The sequence below is a fragment of the Thermobia domestica genome, chromosome 15, assembly GCF_964235325.1.
Source record: "Thermobia domestica chromosome 15, izTheDome1.hap1.1, whole genome shotgun sequence".
Taxonomy (NCBI): Eukaryota; Metazoa; Arthropoda; class Insecta; order Zygentoma; family Lepismatidae; genus Thermobia; species Thermobia domestica.
This window is the reverse complement of record NC_137468.1, coordinates 190,222,351-190,240,423: the sequence shown is the minus strand read 5'-3', so window position 1 is coordinate 190,240,423 and position 18,073 is coordinate 190,222,351. Positions and strand designations below refer to the sequence as shown.

General features: G+C 34.7%; 1 protein-coding gene across 1 annotated transcript in view; it reads left to right on the top strand.

The window, feature by feature from the left end:
- Positions 1 to 8,332: 8,332 nt before the first annotated feature.
- The window catches only part of LOC145671417 (dnaJ homolog subfamily C member 1), a 43,384-nt gene continuing 33,643 nt past the window's right edge, over positions 8,333 to 18,073 (top strand). The window contains exons 1-2 of the mRNA XM_081740589.1: positions 8,333 to 8,547; positions 15,550 to 15,651. Coding sequence (XP_081596715.1) covers positions 8,389 to 8,547; positions 15,550 to 15,651 — 261 coding nt within the window. The 5' untranslated portion in view covers positions 8,333 to 8,388. The remainder of the gene's footprint in view (positions 8,548 to 15,549; positions 15,652 to 18,073) is intronic.

The following is an 18,073-nucleotide window of genomic DNA, read 5'->3' as shown; positions in this document are numbered from 1 at the left end:
CAAAGCCACAAAATTTCCCGATGTGATGCAAAATTTCCCGCTAACCTAAATAGATATAATTTTCATCTAGTAGTAAACAATTTTAAAAAACACCGCTTTAGACGGACTATGATGTACAATGGAATTCATTCTCGTAGTATAAAAAGGTATTATTTATAGTTATGCATGATAAGGTAAAAAACATTTTTTTTTAAAAAAATACTTTGTACACTTTTTTGTAACGAACACTATGTCGTTCTTTATGGTTTGGAAGAGAATGCTATGTTCAGGAAAGCCAGGATGAATTCAGTTGTTTTGGCCTAACGATTTTTCTGTTGCAGCACATTGCCTGTTCCGTCACCAAAAAAGCAGCGAAAAGCAGGGTATTTTGGAATTGCTTTACATTAACTTGATTTTTCAAGTCTTTTTGTATTTTTGAGATTCATTTGTATCACAAAAGAGCTCAGTGTTAAGGGTCTTACACCTAAAGCCCATTATACATCGTCAAACTTTTCCATCAAATATTGTATCAAACTTTTCTTTGACGATAATTTGGTCAAATAAGATGGGTAAAACTTTCGCACCTATTATAAACGATCAAATATAAAAGTCAATATCATTGCTCAGTTGTTTATATTCCTTGATTCAGTTGTTAGATCACATGAACGTATATGTAGTGTAGTGAGTTTTATGGTGGCATCTGCTGGTGTAACTATAATGAATAAGGTTGTAGAAATGAATGGAATGATTATTCACAGTTACTTCTGTCTCATTTCCCTCCTTTATTGCTGTTCCCAAATAAATCTTATTTTGATGGTTCCTTTCTTGTTCAGTAAATACGTATGAATCTACATTCTATTTATTAGTCCGATGCTTAAATTTCTTCTAATTCAGTTAATTTTCGAGTAACGTTTGTAAGTTTGGGGCACTGATTAAGAATAAATAGTTCGTCATAAAAATGTTTGGCTATTGTTTAGCTTTGGGGGGCCAGGTTTTTAATTGACTTTTTTTGCGATTTTCTATTAACATTCGGTTAGATTAGCTTAATAACATTTAATTCACACAGTATTGCCGAGCGAGCGTTAGCGAGTAAAGGCGGGTTAGAGTCTCGCAGGGCACATTGTTTTCAGTCTTCGATAGTGTTGGCTCCCCATTACTAAAGAGTTACCAAATGTTAGGTTTTACAGTTAAAATGATAGAGTACATATTGACGAGGGTTCTGTAGGATATTAAATTCCCGAGGAATTTTTCAGTCTAGGAAACTTATAATTTATATTTAAAAATGCGAAAATATTACGCACTCTAACCTATTTTGGTTTTATGCAACATCAAGTGTTTTTCGCTACCCTCATTTTGGCTCTCACCTTCAGCTATTGATGCCTCTGCCTCTTGCGAACAAAACTCTGTGCTAACTTGTGGGTCCCATGCTGTGCTCCTGCTCTGAATCGGTTAAGTATCATCCTCGCTTTTAATGGCCACCTATCGTAAGATTTTTTTTCAGTCTCTTTTTAAATGATATTCGTTCGATGCGTAATTACACCTTAGAGGTCTTCACTACTGCGTAATTAAACTACCGCTAATTTTAGAGTTTTTCTGTAATATCCTCAAAATAAATAAAAATACCCGAAAAGTAGAAACGTAGTAAACTAAACAATACGATTTTGTGTGTGATACCGTTATCACAACTCATCTATCTGCTTTCGATTTGCAACTGTAGATAGATTTAACAGTTTTTGTGGGTTATGTAAATAGCGGCATACCAAAATCAGATAGGGAATTGTAGTAAAAGTATCACATGCACAATTGTATTATCTAGTTCACTACGTTTCTGCTTTTCGAATATTTTTATTAGTTTTGAAGATATTATAGAAAAACTAAAATTAGCGGTACTTTAATTTCGCTGAAGTGAAGACCCATAAAGAAAGTCCTCGTAAAGTGAATCTGCACTCGTGAATGCAACTTCTACAACGAGAAACAATTTTTAAGGCATTACGAATTAATTTCGTGAAGAAATAACTACATATAACAAGATAGCACATGATCGTTCCATACACTTCATATACAGGCATATTGTCAATCTGTACGCAATAATCTGAGCATGCGCCAAAGTAATAACATGCCAGAACGTCTTAAGAAATCTTTTAAATCAAGAAAAGTGAAAAAATGTTTGCTTTTTTTTTTTAAAAGAAAAAGTCACGGAATATTCTCAATCTACGCCAATTTTGGGAAGTCGCCTGTGGTATTTAGCCCTAATATTCTTTAATTTTATAGTTATACAAAACAGATTACTGCTAGTATGCATCAAAATAATGTCAATTGCTTTCCGTGTCCACATACTCAATTTTAGTGCCACTGCATAGCGATTTTCGTTTGTTTTCTTTGATATAATGTTGGATAGAAATAGAACAAGTTCTAATTTATAGCAGTTGTGTCAAATGTTGTAACCAATCCAAAAGTTGCATACAACTTGGTATCATAAATGTTCAAATTCCACTTTGATGAAATATTTGATACAATATATGATGGAATATTTGTTCGTCTATAGTGTATTTAAAGAAGTTGAGAATGTCTCCATTTCCCGTTTCCAGCCTATTTAAAAGAAAAATTCCCGCATTCCCGCCAGTGCTCAGAATTTCGCATTTTACGGGAAATTTCCCACAATCTGGCATTACTGGCTTGGCTGTGCTTACCTCATGACGTCACACGGTGTTCGGCATAGTTCGTAATCTCAGTTTGCGGCGCCCCCCTGATTAAAATTATATGGAATACTAGAATCAAAGTTTTATATGTAATAATCGCGGACGTCGTAGAAAAACGTTTAACATTATACTTCCAAATATTGTTGAAGAGATTTCTAATTTTTGCTCTGGTATTGTTACATTTTGTTGCTAGGAGAAAAAATATTTATGAAAGACTTAATAAATATCGAATGATTTACCCATATATTTAATGTCCCTTTAAGCAGAGAGGCTATATGAGACATGAACCTACTGATTAAAGTGGAATCCGAACCACATTGAACTCTCGTCGGGTTCGAACCCTTGCTTTCCACGCCAAAGGCACACACGGTAACCGCTTAACCACGAAGGAGCTCTTACTTGCTTGTGTTAATCATCCTTTAAACTATAGGTTGTAACCATGAACTTGAAATACAGATTCAATGTAGTTATCTGTATTTAGTGGCACATTGTGTCAAAAGTGCAAAATTTGATGTTCTGTTAAGGGTCTTCACTACAGCGAAATTAAACTACCGCTAATTTTAGAGTTTTTCTACAGTATCTTCAAAACAAATAAAAATATTCGAAAAGCAGAAACGTAGTAAACTAGACAATACGATTTTGCATGTGATACCGTTATTACAATTCATCTATCTGTTTTCGATTTGGAATTGAAGATAGATTTAGCATTTTTTGCGGGTTCTGTAAATAGCGGTATACCAAAAACAGATAGGTGAATTATGATGACGGTATCACATGAAAAATCGTATTGTCTAGTTCGCTACGTTTCTGCTTTTCCAATATTTTTATTTGTTTTGAAGATATTGCAGAAAAATTCTAAAATTAGCGGTAGTTTAATTTCGCTGTAGTGAAGATCCTTAACCCATTTGATAGCAGAAAATTAAAATGAAATGTATTTCTCAAAGTAGGGGAAATAAAACAATAACATTTTCCTGTAATCTACTTTATAGCTTAGCTAAATAAAATTATGCTGTACCTTGTTGATGTTAGAGGCAGCGTTGGTTCAGTGGTAGAGCGTTCACATAAGATGCGTGGCGTCCTTTGTTCGAATCTAGTTTGCGCCAAGTGGTCTTTATGGTGGCCAAACACTTTTTTTTTCTCTCGGGGCTGTTCCGCTTCCTCTCACTTTCTTCATTACACCATTTCATTCATTTCTCATCATCACCGTCTGCATTAGCCTACACTGGCATTAACGTGGGACGTAAAACTGAAATATTTTATTTCATTTTCTTGTTATATTATATATAGAAAGGAAATAATAATAATAATAATAATAATAATAATAATAATAATAATAATAATAATAATAATAATAGTAATAGTCATAATAGTAATAATAAAAGAGTCTATATTGACCTGTTAGGAAAAGTGCATAGTTTCAGATCTAAAACCGTGCAAAGAAAGAAAAAAAAAACGTATTTCAGCATATGTCAGCTGCACATTGTTCCAGTTCCGAAATTATGCAATTTTTTCTACCGGTCTATACGAACTTTTTTTCTCTCATTTTGATGTGAGGAACCATCTCTTACATTTGCACGCTCTAGTTCGTTAAAACTCTTTATATATGTATAAAACGGTGTTAGGAAAATTTATTTTTAAATGAAATATTTCAGTGGACGGGGGGGGGGGGGAGACATCTCAATTTGTACCTGAGAGATACTGGCCTCCATTATTTTTGGATTGGCAAGTGCGTCGGACTTTGAGATTTTGCACCCTCTTATAGTTCATTTGCAAGCCTACCGTGAAAATTTTAGGGGGCCAGTAAAGATTTAGAGGGGGGCCCGCCTCCCTAGACCCTATGGATACGGGCTTGTCACACTAATATGATGTAGACCTATCATTAATTTTTATGTCAATTATGTATTGTGGATCTCCAAATTTTTTTTTGGTGGCAACAAATCTTTCACGGAGCACATCATCAAATTTCGCGTGTGGAGATGCTATGTTTTCATACAAATATACAAATATCTCTTTAAGTATGTTACTTCATTAACAGATAATCATTTTTAAACATATTTTCTTCACCGATCTGTTACTCTAGTATAAAATTAATAAGTTGACACCAAATCAGTTGCAGACACTGCTCAACTTACTATCACATTTAGTCACGTCATTCTGTGTGGTGCTCTGGTTTTGTCAACCTAAGATCTCCCATTAAAACACGTTTTATACTGTAAATGAAATCTTAGTAGCAAATTTTTAAACTTCCAAAAGTAATTTAATTCCAGTTGCATATACTAGATGGTAAATACAAATATACACTAATTAAAATTAAAGTCCGTATATATATTATTGTTATATTAGTGCCGGACTGGCTACGTTGGCTACTTGGCGATTGCCAAGGGCCCGAGGCTCGAGGGGCCTCGCATGGATCACGAGGAGCAGGACCTATAGGAGTGAATTTTCGCGATCGCAAATACTTTCTTAAGTCTTCCTACCAAAAACGTTGCGAATCCTAAGTACGTCCTTCCGAAAGAAGTTTTATCAGGTCCTCCTTGCTCATATCAGTATGGCCCTGTGAGCCAGTAAAACTTCGTACTTACAAAGGCCTGTTCTAGTGCATAACTGCCCCTTGTGCTTATTCGCTTTCACCTGGTATTTCATGCGTATGCATATGCTGGTCAATATGATAGTTTGCAAATGACATGGAGAGAGCATAAGAGACCAAAGCCAGAACCTAACGAAAACCAGTGATAGCGAACCTGAGTCAGGGGCGGATCAAGGGGGTCGATCGTCCCCCCCAGAAGAGGAAACTTTCTTTTATTTTATATAAATAAAATCCATCCCAGAGTTTGGAGCTCTTTTAAAAGTAGCTCTAACTTCTAAGTAGCAGTATTACAACCCACCGCCCCCAGAAATCCGTACTGGATCCGCCCCCTGACCTGAGTCTGAAAGCGGAAATGAGTCCGACAAACAGAGTGTGAAAAAAAAAATGAAAATGTGAACAAGCAAAAGTACTATCATGTAAATTTTCTCTTCTGTTTCAGTTTTCGCAATAGAATGATTTGTTTAGTAATTTGTGCACTGCTTTCAAATTTCTTTTTACCCTACCATGTAGTCAAGTCACATATGAGAGGTCATTTTCTAAATTGAAAATTGTTAAAATTAGACTTAAGATCTACGATAAGTCAAAACCATTTGTCTCCTTTACGTTTTATGTTCACAGAAAGAGTAAAGGCGGATTTTCATGCTCGCGTTAGAACGGAAGCATCACATGTAGCGTATTCATCGTAAATTATTTTCTTTTTCATACATCCGTGCGTGTATTGCGCCAAATTACTACTCGCTAGCTACTGCGCATGCGTAAAATAGAAAGTTTGCGACTTTAGTTTGTGATAATGGATTCCCGAAGGAGAGCTATCGTTTTAGCTGGAATATATTTCAAAACGCCGCCGTCAGAAGTATGTTAGGAAAATGTGGTGGGTTCACCCCATTTTCCAGCTTCGACGAGAATACGGAATATACAGGAACCTTTTCTTTGAATTAAAATCCGATCCGGATAAATTTTATAAAACAAATAAAAATATTTATAAATCATACTAAAGCATGTTTCAAATTACATTGCTTTTATTTTATATAGGGATTGATAATTTGTACATACCAGTTATTGTATGGACTATCTATTGTTCCCGGTAATACAACTAATTAATTACACAAATATAAAAGTACTAACCATCGATACCAATATTTTCAGCAATTTGGTGGCATGTTTTTGTTCTTAATACTGAATCCTTGTATTTCGGATACTTAAGGTTGTCCAAATTTTGTTTTCTCTTACTTGTTCTACGAGCAGTTCTTCAAACGTTGTTCTTACCTCCGCCATGTTAGTCAGTGAATACAATAGTGTACGCGCGCTACTTCCGTCAGAATTGAACAAATTTCTACTCTGACGCGAGTGTAGCGCGCCATCTCCGATGCGTGATTTCATTGGCTGTTTAGCACAATCGCTCGCAACTCACGGAGGTAAAGGACACATGAAAATCCGCCTTTACTCCAGAATGTAGATAAAGAAAAAGTAATTGATTTGATTGCCTCATCAAGTGAAAAACTGTCAAAGTAACTGAAGTAACTTCACGATTACATTTGATTGTATTATTGTAACCTCTTTTAGCGATTTGTTTTATACTAGGTCTACATATTTAGTCAATACAGAAAATATGACATGATTTTATTACTTATGCAACTGACTGTTAAGTTATATATATGTGGGATTTTAATTACCGGCGCCAAGAGCCCTCAACTTAGCTAGTCCGACACTATATAGATTGTAGAATTGGTTTTGCCTATATCTATCTTTACGAGTTGTTGAAAACAAGAACATTCTTATTTGTTCTAAATATTGCATCGAATTCATGTACTGACGAGTTGTATACCATTTTGTACAAATGTACATGCAACATGGTCCAGAGAATGATTAATAAACCTAATCTAATCTAATCTAAACATTTTATAAACTTCTGTCCTGGCGTTTTATTATTATTTTTTTAAAAAAAAATTCTTCCTACCCCGAAAAATAAAAGTAGTTTAGTCAAGAATGAAAATTTAAGTTTTCAATTTTCTCGGAAACGGCTCGAACGATTTTGTTCACATTTCGTAAATTAATGTTCCTCTAGCAACCCTGTAATATGGTAGAAGTTTTTCTGAAGTCCACAAGGCATCGTTTTTTCTTGTGGAAAGCTTCTCCCGAGCGATTTTCTGAAACAAGACTCAGGCGATGTCTCTGGCATGTAAACTTTGGAGGTAGGGACATCAAAGAAAGTGATTTAAATTGTACTACCTAGCCCAACCTGTTTACAATCTTCGATTGCATTTGTGGCCTTTCTGCTTACCTTCACGGAACCCCTGAGATATATAAAGAACTCTGTTATAATCGTTTCACAGCCTGAATATTACATTCCAAATACATATTATTATTATTTACTATTCTGTCGTTAGTAAATAAATTAAATTAGAATAAAATATTGAATATTTTGTAATTCAAAATATTGGGGGTATGCGCCCCCCTCGTCCCCCCACAAGAGACGCCTGAGAACGATATTGTTCATATTTCATTAATAGATGTCTTATTAATAACCTAACAATGTGGCATAACTCATTTATCGTCAAAGAATTCACTGTGGGAGTTTTTTTTTTTCAAGTTATTAATTGGCTACTGCTCATATTGCTTCTCATCTGAAAAGCACTGTGTAGTGAACTTATATATGGATCTGTATTCACAATCTGAATCAAAATGGCGACTAAAGTCCGTGCAGTTTTACTATACGGATCCATAGTATAAGTAGTAGTAATAGTACAGGTAGTAGTAGGGGTAGAAGTAGCATTAGGAGTAGAAACGGGTTCTGTTGTCGACATAAAATGGGCGAATTAAAGACTTCTCCAAATTTTTTCGTACATTTTAGAATCTGTGGATCCGTATAGTAAAACTGCACCCTAAAGTCTTATTTTAAAAAAGAAAACACTTAGAAAAAGATACCGGTATTGACACGAAGGAAATTTATACTTAATTTGAGTGAAGTTGCACATTAAACGAAGAATGTAGTATTTGTTTAACCTATATGATGAATGGTTTCTGGTTTCTTTCATTGGTAATGACAGTAAACTGTCTGTTGATGTCTGTGATTTCAAATTAAAAGAAGAAGAAAATGGAAACGAAAGCGCTGTTCTGTCAAAAATGTCTGCGAAGCGAATGGTGAAGTGGACGTGGCTTGAATTTTTTCTATTTATTTTGTTTGTAACAAATGTTAGAGGTTGGGATAATGATGAACTTGAAATATTTGATCTTGTGGAAGAAGTAAATGCAAATTTTTATGAAGTACTGGGAGTGCGACAGGTAATCCTTGATGTCCATATACTGCTGATGTTGATATAGTATTAATGGTCAGAAGCAGATTTAAACTAGTAGGTAAAATGTATTGTAAATAAGGAACTTTATGTACAATGTTCTGTTCATACATTTCATGGATGTGAACGCGTCTGTCTGTAAGTATAATTATATGGAGAGAGCTACGAAATTAATCGTAAATTCAATGCAAATTTTTATTTCGATCGTTCCGGTGGTCAAGTTTAGGAGCACTACATAATACAGAATTTACGTAAAGGGATACTTCTTACTATTGCACTACGTAGAAAATTTGTGGTATTTCATGTAGAAGTGATAATAGAACACAGAAGAAACTCAGATCAGGGGGTTCTCATGTATACTATTACCGTATTTTTGTTTACAAAAGTATTGTTACTAGTGTAAAATCATTAGAAGTGCTTTACCATTGTTAAAACAAGTGAGTGTGTATGAAAGATAACGGATGGCATTTTGTATCTCCCCCAAATCCAACGACGACTTTGGATCCGGTACTGTGACTTATAGTGAGCCCTTGTAAACGACCTCCTTTATGCGTATACCCACCATCTTATGGATGTACTCCCTTGCTGCCACTCGCACCCCCTGCAGCGTTCCTGTCCTGACTCGCTTAGATAGCATTCGTGCTTTTTTGTTGCCACATAGAAGTAAAAAAGTTTGTAAACAGAACTCTGCAGCCTAGCTGTTGCGTACCTAATCGTAGATTTCCCCATTCCCTTCTCCGCGACGATTATGGTTTGCAGTGTTGCAATCTGCAGGGAGCGGAATGGTCTGAGGATTTTCTACGACATTTGAGTGTAAATGCTGTATATTGACTGTGCCAGTTCGTAGCAATGAAAAAATAATAAAAATAGAGAAATTTTCCTTTCAGAAGACGTGAAGGGATCGCCCCGTCGGAAAGCGTCACTGCTTACAGTGTATCCATGAGGTAGTCTGCACGGGTCCGGCCCGTGAATTAATAATATGAAGCCCGACCCAAGTTAGAAATATGTTTTAGCATTTAGGCCCGACCCCATGTGATAATCAAATGAGCCCGAAATAAGCCCGAATTACATAAACTTAACAATTAAGGCAAAATTGTATTTTTTATTTGCAACAATTAGATGTTTAATTTTGCAGTTTAAAAGCTTTCATGATTCAGAGACAACAAGGAAATAAAGGTTATCCTTTACATTTAGTTAACTATGAATTCTCTTAAAAAAAAAGTCATTATATAAATTCTCAGATAGTATAAAATGACATTGTCTTGAAGAAAAAACCAAGACACGTTGTTCCCAATGCTCTTGTTCCTTTAATTCAGTCTAAGAGGCAGTATTTTCACTCAGACAAGCTAAGCATATTTATTTCTGTTACTTTCAGTTTTTTTCTCTATTACACAGCTTTTCTCTCAATTGCACAGTGATTTTAAGTGTGGGCATCTTAAGTTACAAATTTAGGTGTGCGTTAAAAGTTCTCCAGAAAATATCGTTGTATTATGCCCGAAAAGGTCCCGAGAAATATGATTGTTTATTTAAAAATTTACGACCCGGGCCCGGCCCTAGGCCCGAGCTCGTGCAGACCTCTACCAAGAGGTTGCTTACCTACTAAAAAAAGTAAGATTCGGACTTTAAACATTTTAGCAGGTGATATTTGTTGTAACATAAGTTTGCTGAGTTAATATCACTGGAACTTTCAAAGCCAGACTAGTGGATGGAAGAGTAGTGGGGAGGATGGCGGAATACGAACTGCTCCGCAGCGATCTGCGCATCTTGGTTTGAAAAAAACCATATGCCATATTCATGGATCATATGCGCAATAAACTTGTCGAGTTATAGTACAAGTTGCTTCGTGTTTTGTGCAGTGTAGTTTTTATGCCATATGTCTACAGCATTTATACTGCCATATAGAGATGCAAGGGCTCGGAAAAAACCCGGCTTTTTTGAAAATTTTGCTTTAAATTGATAAAGCAGTCTCTGTTTCGCTTCTCTACAACACAAAAACTCATTTAATTAGTGGTTGATGCAGATAACAATGTGAAACCTCAAAAACAAACCATGCATTTCAAAAAGGTTTTTTTTTTTTTAATTTTTAACATCTTTACATTATGAATTCCAAAGGATGAACCAATATATGTAATAATTTTTAACCTCATATACAATAAGTACTTTGTTTAAAAGAAAAATGATACACAAGTAACTAGCAACATTGTATGTAGTGTTTTTACTTCAAAATATCACATATCCTTTCTTTGAAACAAAACTTAAGTAAAACATGGGAGAAATCTGCACATCAAGAGCTTCGTTTCGGGTGTTCTGTATATTTTTGATTTTTTTTTCAGTTAAGTTTTAACTTTCATATACATTGTATGAATATTTCGAACAAATTTTTCATTGATTAATCGCATACGTAATGATCTATTACCACCTATCAGGTGCTTCGGATCTTCAAAATCGGTAAAGCAACAAATTCTGTAATGCACTGACTGTTCCTTAAGCTTGTTCACAATCGGGAAAAATATCGATTTTTTTGTTCATGGATCATATGCGCAATAAACTGTTCATCTGAGCGTGTGGTTTTCTAGGCTTTGGAATACATAACCACTATCACGGTTTACTCAGTCCTGAAGATTTCTGAATTTTTAACAAGAGAAATTCACCATATCGTTGTGAAACTTACATATATATATATATATATATATATATATATATATATATATATATATATATATATATATATATATATATATATATATATATATATATATAAACTATGGAATATATTTAAGAAGAGTGGAAAGAATCAATCACTGTTCCAATTCACAAGAAAGGCGACAAAACTGATTGTAATAATTATCGAGGCATTTCTCTTAACATTCTATTAATAAGATTCATCCCATACGCAGATAAAATTATCAGTGGAGATTGGAGATTATTAGAGTGGATTTAGGCGAAATCGATTAACTATCGACCAGATATTTGCCATTCGACAAATACTCGAAAAGAAATGGGAATATATTACCCAGTACATCAACTGTTTATTGATTTTAGGTAGGCTTAAGACTCGGTTAGGAGGAAAACATTGTACAACATTCTTACAGAATTTGGAATACCGCAAAAGCTAGTTCGATTAATTAAAATATGTTTAAATGAATCCCAGAGTAAAGTCCGAGTAGAAAAATGCGAGCTTCCACGTCGAGATTGGCCTGAAGGAGATGCATTATTGCCATTATTATTCAGTTTTGTTCCGGAGTACGCTATAAGAAAAATCAAAGATAGCAACCAGGGCCTAGAGCTGAATGGTATTCACCAGGTTATGATGTATGCTGATGATGTAAATCTGATAGGAGAACAAACGAAAGAAATGCAGAGGTCTTATAAAACGCTTGCAGGAACATGGGTTTAGAAGTAAATGCAGAGAAAACTAAATACAAGGAAGTTCACCAGGATCGTAATACGGCAAATTATGAATGTGTTAAAATATCAATTAATACTTTCGACAAAGTGGATACTTTCAAATATCTAGGATCAATATTAACAGACCAAAATCATATCCACGAAGAAATTAAATTTCGACTGAAATCAGGAAATTCTTGTTATTATTCAGTTCAAAATATTTTGTCGTCGCGAATTCTGTCAAGGAATTTGAAGCTTAAAATATATAAAACGATAATCATGCCTGTTGTTCTGTATGGTTGCGAAAGATGGTTGCTTACTCGGAAGGAAGAACATAGATAGAAAGTATCTGAGAACAAGATCTTGAGACGAATATTCGGATCTAAGAGAAACAGGAATGGGCAATGGCGAAAATTTCATAACGAGGAACTACATAATTTATACGGTTTACCAAACATTGTTAGGGTCATCAAGTCTAGGAGGCTCAGGTGGACAGGTCATGTAGCCAGGATGGAAGAAGGTAGGAACGCTTTCAAAGTTTTAACTGGAAATCCAATCGAAAAATGACCATTAGGAAAACCTAGACGCAGATGGGAGGACAATATTAAGATGGATCTCGCAGAAATAGGAATACAGAGTAGAAGCTGGATCGAATTGGATAAGGACAGAAGTCAGTGGAGAGCTTTTGTGGACACACACACGGAGAATACATTTAATTTTAGCACAACTTCACAACAAACATGAGTGAGCGGTTAGCTTTTGCGCTTCTATCGGGAAGTCCCGAGATTCAACCCCGCACGCGACCATTCCGACAAAAGTTTTTCTTAATTCTATCTGTGAATGTAGATATAGTGCTTGTACTGTGAGTCCTGGCAGACTTGCTTTCTTATTGTTTTTAAATCGTTATTAGTACGAATCATTAGCAGTGATGGATTTGCGAAGGATGAGGATGTCTTTCGGATTGAAGCCTGTACCCCGAAATTACGGAATTTCTAAGACAATTTAATATTAGTTTTGCTTTTATTCATAAACTTCAATCTGTCCTCAAATAAAAAATTAGGGATTTATGGAAAAACTAAACATTAATAAGAAACTCCCCCTCACAAAATACTTTTATAAATCCGCCACTGATTATCAGTATAAAATGTCTTGAAGGTTGTATCCGGAAGATTATTGCTAAACCATTGCACAGCTAGAGTATAACGGAAATGTGGAAGTACGCTCTGAATGACATCTAACTGATATATTGAAATACATAAGTTTAAGTTATGTGCTGAAAGTTAGAGTACTAAGCTCTAAGAAATGAAACACGGATGACTAAAAAGAATTGATCTAGAGAAGAAAAAATGTCGATAATTCAGAAGTTAAAATCAAGTTAAATAGCTTCTAAAATTGCCCTCAAATACTACGTACTTTATTTTTACTTTAATTCATAAACCATGGGCTCCATCCATCATGATGGTGAATTCCGGAGCGAAATATGGCATTTAGGTCATGAAATTTTATTTAACTTTAGAGTGTACTATAAGAAAGCTATTTAAATAGAAAAAACATGAAAAAAAATTAAAAATTCTCGTTTTCCCAAAATAGCCGGCTTTTTTATGTCCTAAAAACCATCGATTCAAAAAAGCCGGCTTTTTTGCATCTCTACTGTCATATGCCATATGTCTACACTGTGAGCCAGAGTTACTACCAAGTGATTTCGGGGAGAAACTAAATAGTACCCAAAGATAACTCTTAGATATTATTTTCCACCGCTGAAATATTTCTGCACAGTAGTGTTATTAGTATAAAACCCTAAGTGCTATAGAAACTCGTATCACTGCGAAAACCCATGTGCTGTCGTAAGTTTTGGCATTACTCGAGCAGACGCTACTACCAATTTTTACAGATTTCTTACAAATTTTTATTAGGTTAGATTTCGTTGCGTTCTTACATCCATTATAAACGTACAAACCGAAAATTCCCGTTGTCTATTTCTACCCAATTTCCATTCCTGTATTCTGCCGCGAGCTCAGCTGAACGAAATAAGCAAAAGAACAAACTCATTGAATCGAATAATCAAATGAAATTACCAAAATAAGAAATTGACTCTGGTCGTCTCTCTAGATTTCATAATCGGGGGCGCGGTGGCTTAGTGGTAGAGCGTTCACCTCCAGTGCTTGGTGTCCCGGGTTCGATCCCAGCCCCCGCCAAGTGAACTTTGTGGTGGACACACACCGTGTGCGTGGGTTTCCTCGGGTTTTCCCGTTTCCTCCCACTTTCTTCATTCCACCATTTCATTCATTACACATTATCACCGTCTCCTTTAGCCTAACCGGCATAACCATGGGACATGAAACGAAAAGATTTCATTTCATATCATTTTATTTCTTGATTTTCCTTCTATATCTGTTATTATTATTATTATTATTATTATTATTATTATTATTATTATTATTATTATTAAAGTTGTTTCCACTTTCAATGATAATGATCTTATTTCTGACAAAGACAAGAGTAGCTTTCACACCAGAACTCTGATAACTAAATAAATGGAATAGGTGTTCGAGAATTGAGTTCTTGTACAGTATTTGACAACCATCAAGCAATTTGTGCTGGGATTTATTTGACCACTTGCTTTAGCAGTGTCCATCTAACCTTAAACTAATGCGACCTAAACATAATTTAGAAATGCAATATTCAAATAGAAGGTCAGCTTAGTAAATTTAACTACCATGTTTGAAGTATGTTTCCAATAAGAAATATGTAATTTAAATAATATACTTATGAGAGATATTGCCGGCCCGTGCAAATGCACGTGCTGCATATATAGTAGAGCCAGCCCTGCATATTATATATATCTAGTCGACAAATTATTTATATATGATATTTAGAAAAATACTAATAGGCAAATTAGTATTAGTTTTTACCTTTAGACAAGTCATTTGCATTTTATACTGTACGTGATATTATTTTCGTACTTATTGAAGGAATGCTTTCACGAAGAAACATTTTCATTTCTACTTTTATTTCTTAGTTGATATTGATGAAACACCGCTGAAACGCGAACTGTTAGTAGGTATGCTACTCATATATTGCAAAATATTTGTATCGTATTAGTATCTAGTGTTTAATTTATGTTGCATTTTACGGTAATTACATCTACATAAAAATAACTCATACTTAAATGGACGTAAGAAACTTTACAAATCACTGTTTGAAAAAAAAAATGAAATTTAGAAAAAAAAGGGGAAGCAATGTTTTTTCCTTTTAAAAAACGTACATTTCTGAAGAAACACGAACTTTTTTTTTCTATTTACAATACTCATAGAAGAAAATTGATACGCTCATTTCAATTAACAATAAAGAGGTAGAGAGTTGCGCAAATTAACAGGTTTTACTGTTATTTTGAGAAGTTACCACGTTTGCTGAGTTGCTCGATGTAAATATGAATTTATTTATTTTCTTTTAATAGGTTCGTTAGGAATTGAGCCTTTAGCTGAATTTATTCTATTATCTGATTTGTTACATTTGTATGCTCAGAATATAATAGTGATACACTCTTTAACTTGAACTAATCTCTGTAGTTGTGTAAAGGTGGTTTGTTTTTGTTCTTCCTTAGGACGCTGATGCAGGAGAAATCAAGAAAGCGTATCGAAGATTGTCGCTGATACTTCATCCTGATAAGAACGATGCCCCAGATGCAGAGATCAAGTTTCGTCAGGTAATTTAACTTGTGCTTCTATTATAAAATTAACTAACATGCTGATGCTTGGAGTGTGGTAGGTGGAAGATCTAGGTCAGGGAGGTTCCTTAAGTAAGTCCCGAAAGGTCTTTCTCAATGTTTTGTGTACTAATATGAGAATATAATGCATTTTATTATTCTGTTATCGCACATTTCAATCTCTAATGGTCCGGAGATCTTCGTCTGGGTTTATTGTTTCTAAGAAAACTCGAGCTGAAACTTACGATCACATACTTTAATATTCTTTTTGGACTAGCAAGTTGTAAGATTTCTAGGTCTTGTTCTGAATTTGGGGAAATTAAGAGTTGATTCAGTGATTAAAATAATAGATATGTTCCCACGAAACAACCATTTTTATCAAGTAAGCTTTCAATGTTTGTGTCAGTGTTACTAATGCCCAGGTCAGTCTAAACTTCTGTAATATGTAGAGAATTACCTGTGCGGAAACTTGAGGTAAATTTAGATGCCCATAAATCAATTTCTCTGTTAATTTTTTATTTTTACTTGTATCATTACTTTCTGTCCAATAGTTAATATGATCTCATTGTTTGTCGAAAGTGCCATCATCCAGATAGAGTAACACAGGGTGTCTATTGACCTGGAAAACCTGAAAAAAGCCTGGAATTGAACAAGAAACCTGGATTTTTCTCAAACTTACCTTTTTCACTGCATATAACGAAAAATCCTCACTTTTTAAAGACATTTGTGAGCATGTTGATGGCGACCACGGGGATACCTGAGCTGAGCTGAGCTCTGTCACTGCTTCCTCTTGCTTGTTACAGACGTTTTTACTTTTTTTATTTATTTTATTTTATTTATTTATTTATGTATTTATTTATTTATTTTTTGCTTCCTGTGGCCGAGTTCTCCTAGACCTAGAAAGTCTTTAGGTAGAATTTCTATCCATATTTTATGTGGCAGTTCGAAAATATTTTTTGCTACACTACAAATCTAGAAATCAGAGAAAAATTTTGGAAAAGAAAATTTTACGTGGAGGTAAGGGACTATTCAGGGAAAATGGTACTTAAACTGGAAATCAAGAAAAATTGGGGATTTTTGCTCAGGAACTTTTTTTGTAACGTTTTGCCTATTTGTTAAGATAAGCCGATAATGGAAACAGGAGAGGGATATTATCAAGGGATATGAATCGCTCGTTAATTAAAGGTGAGAACTCTGGTGATAGCTTTTTTCACTAACTGCACTTTTTTCTCAGCTGCCTTCCTGGTAAGGGATATTAACAGTAAGAACTTTTCTTTGCTTTGAAAAATGGACCTGGAAAATATTATAAATAGACCTGGAAAAAGCTTAGAATCTAAAATTAAACATCTAGTAGACACCCTGTAATAGAATAATAACACGAATTGAGATATAAATAAATAAAAGAAAAAAAAAGTTATGTTCATATTTCACATTAGGGCATGTACAATAAAAATTAAAAGCACGACGTTTATTCTGATTTTTAGTTTTTTCAGAATTACACTGTACTCTTCTTACATTCATAAACGTCAGATTAGGTTTAGCAAGTTAGGGAATTCAACCCTACGCATTAGGCAAGAAGTGAGGTTTTATTATGGAGTTAAGTATAAGATGCGTGTATTAACGTATTAGATGGGGTATGGTTTTATATCGTCTTTTCATTTTGAGGATTTTCTTGACTTTGTTTGAATGAGCGTCCTTAAAACTTAACACATATTAAAATTTGAAGAACGTAACTTTGTAGAATCTAGAAATGGTGAAGAGTTTTGGAAATGTTATTCAGAGTTTAGTAGCATTATTTGATTCTCTGTGAATGAGGATGCAAATAGTATACTCAATATCTTACCTAGGGGCCGCGGTGGCTCAGTGGTAGAGCGTTAATCTCTGGTGCATGGGGTCGCTGGTTCGATCCCAGCTCGCGCCAGATGAACTTTGTGGTGGACAAACTCCGTGTACGTGGGTTTTCTCGGGGTTCTCCCATTTCCTCCCAGTTTCTTCATTCCACTATTTGACTCATTTCTCATCATCGCCGTCTCCTTTAATCTAGCCGACATAATCGTGGGACGTAAAACTTAAAGATTTCATTTCAATATCTTACCACTTTCATTTGATTATAATTTCGGAAGTTTTAGAACGCTGGTATGACATTTCGTATAGGGTCAGTGAGGGTAAGTATGAGACACTGCCTATGGATTGTAATTATGAGCCACCTCTCACTGGTGTTCAACCACTGTAGGAGAAATACAAATTTAAGAGCACAGGCATTTAGTAACATCCTTCACAATGCTCTGTCTGCATTTTTAAGTTTCAGTTTACAGAAGTTTGGATGTACCAATTTCTTTAACAAACTCATTCAAAAAAGAAAAAAAAAAGTTTTGAAATTTTAAATCCTATCATTAACTTTTATATCTATTCGTGCAGTAAT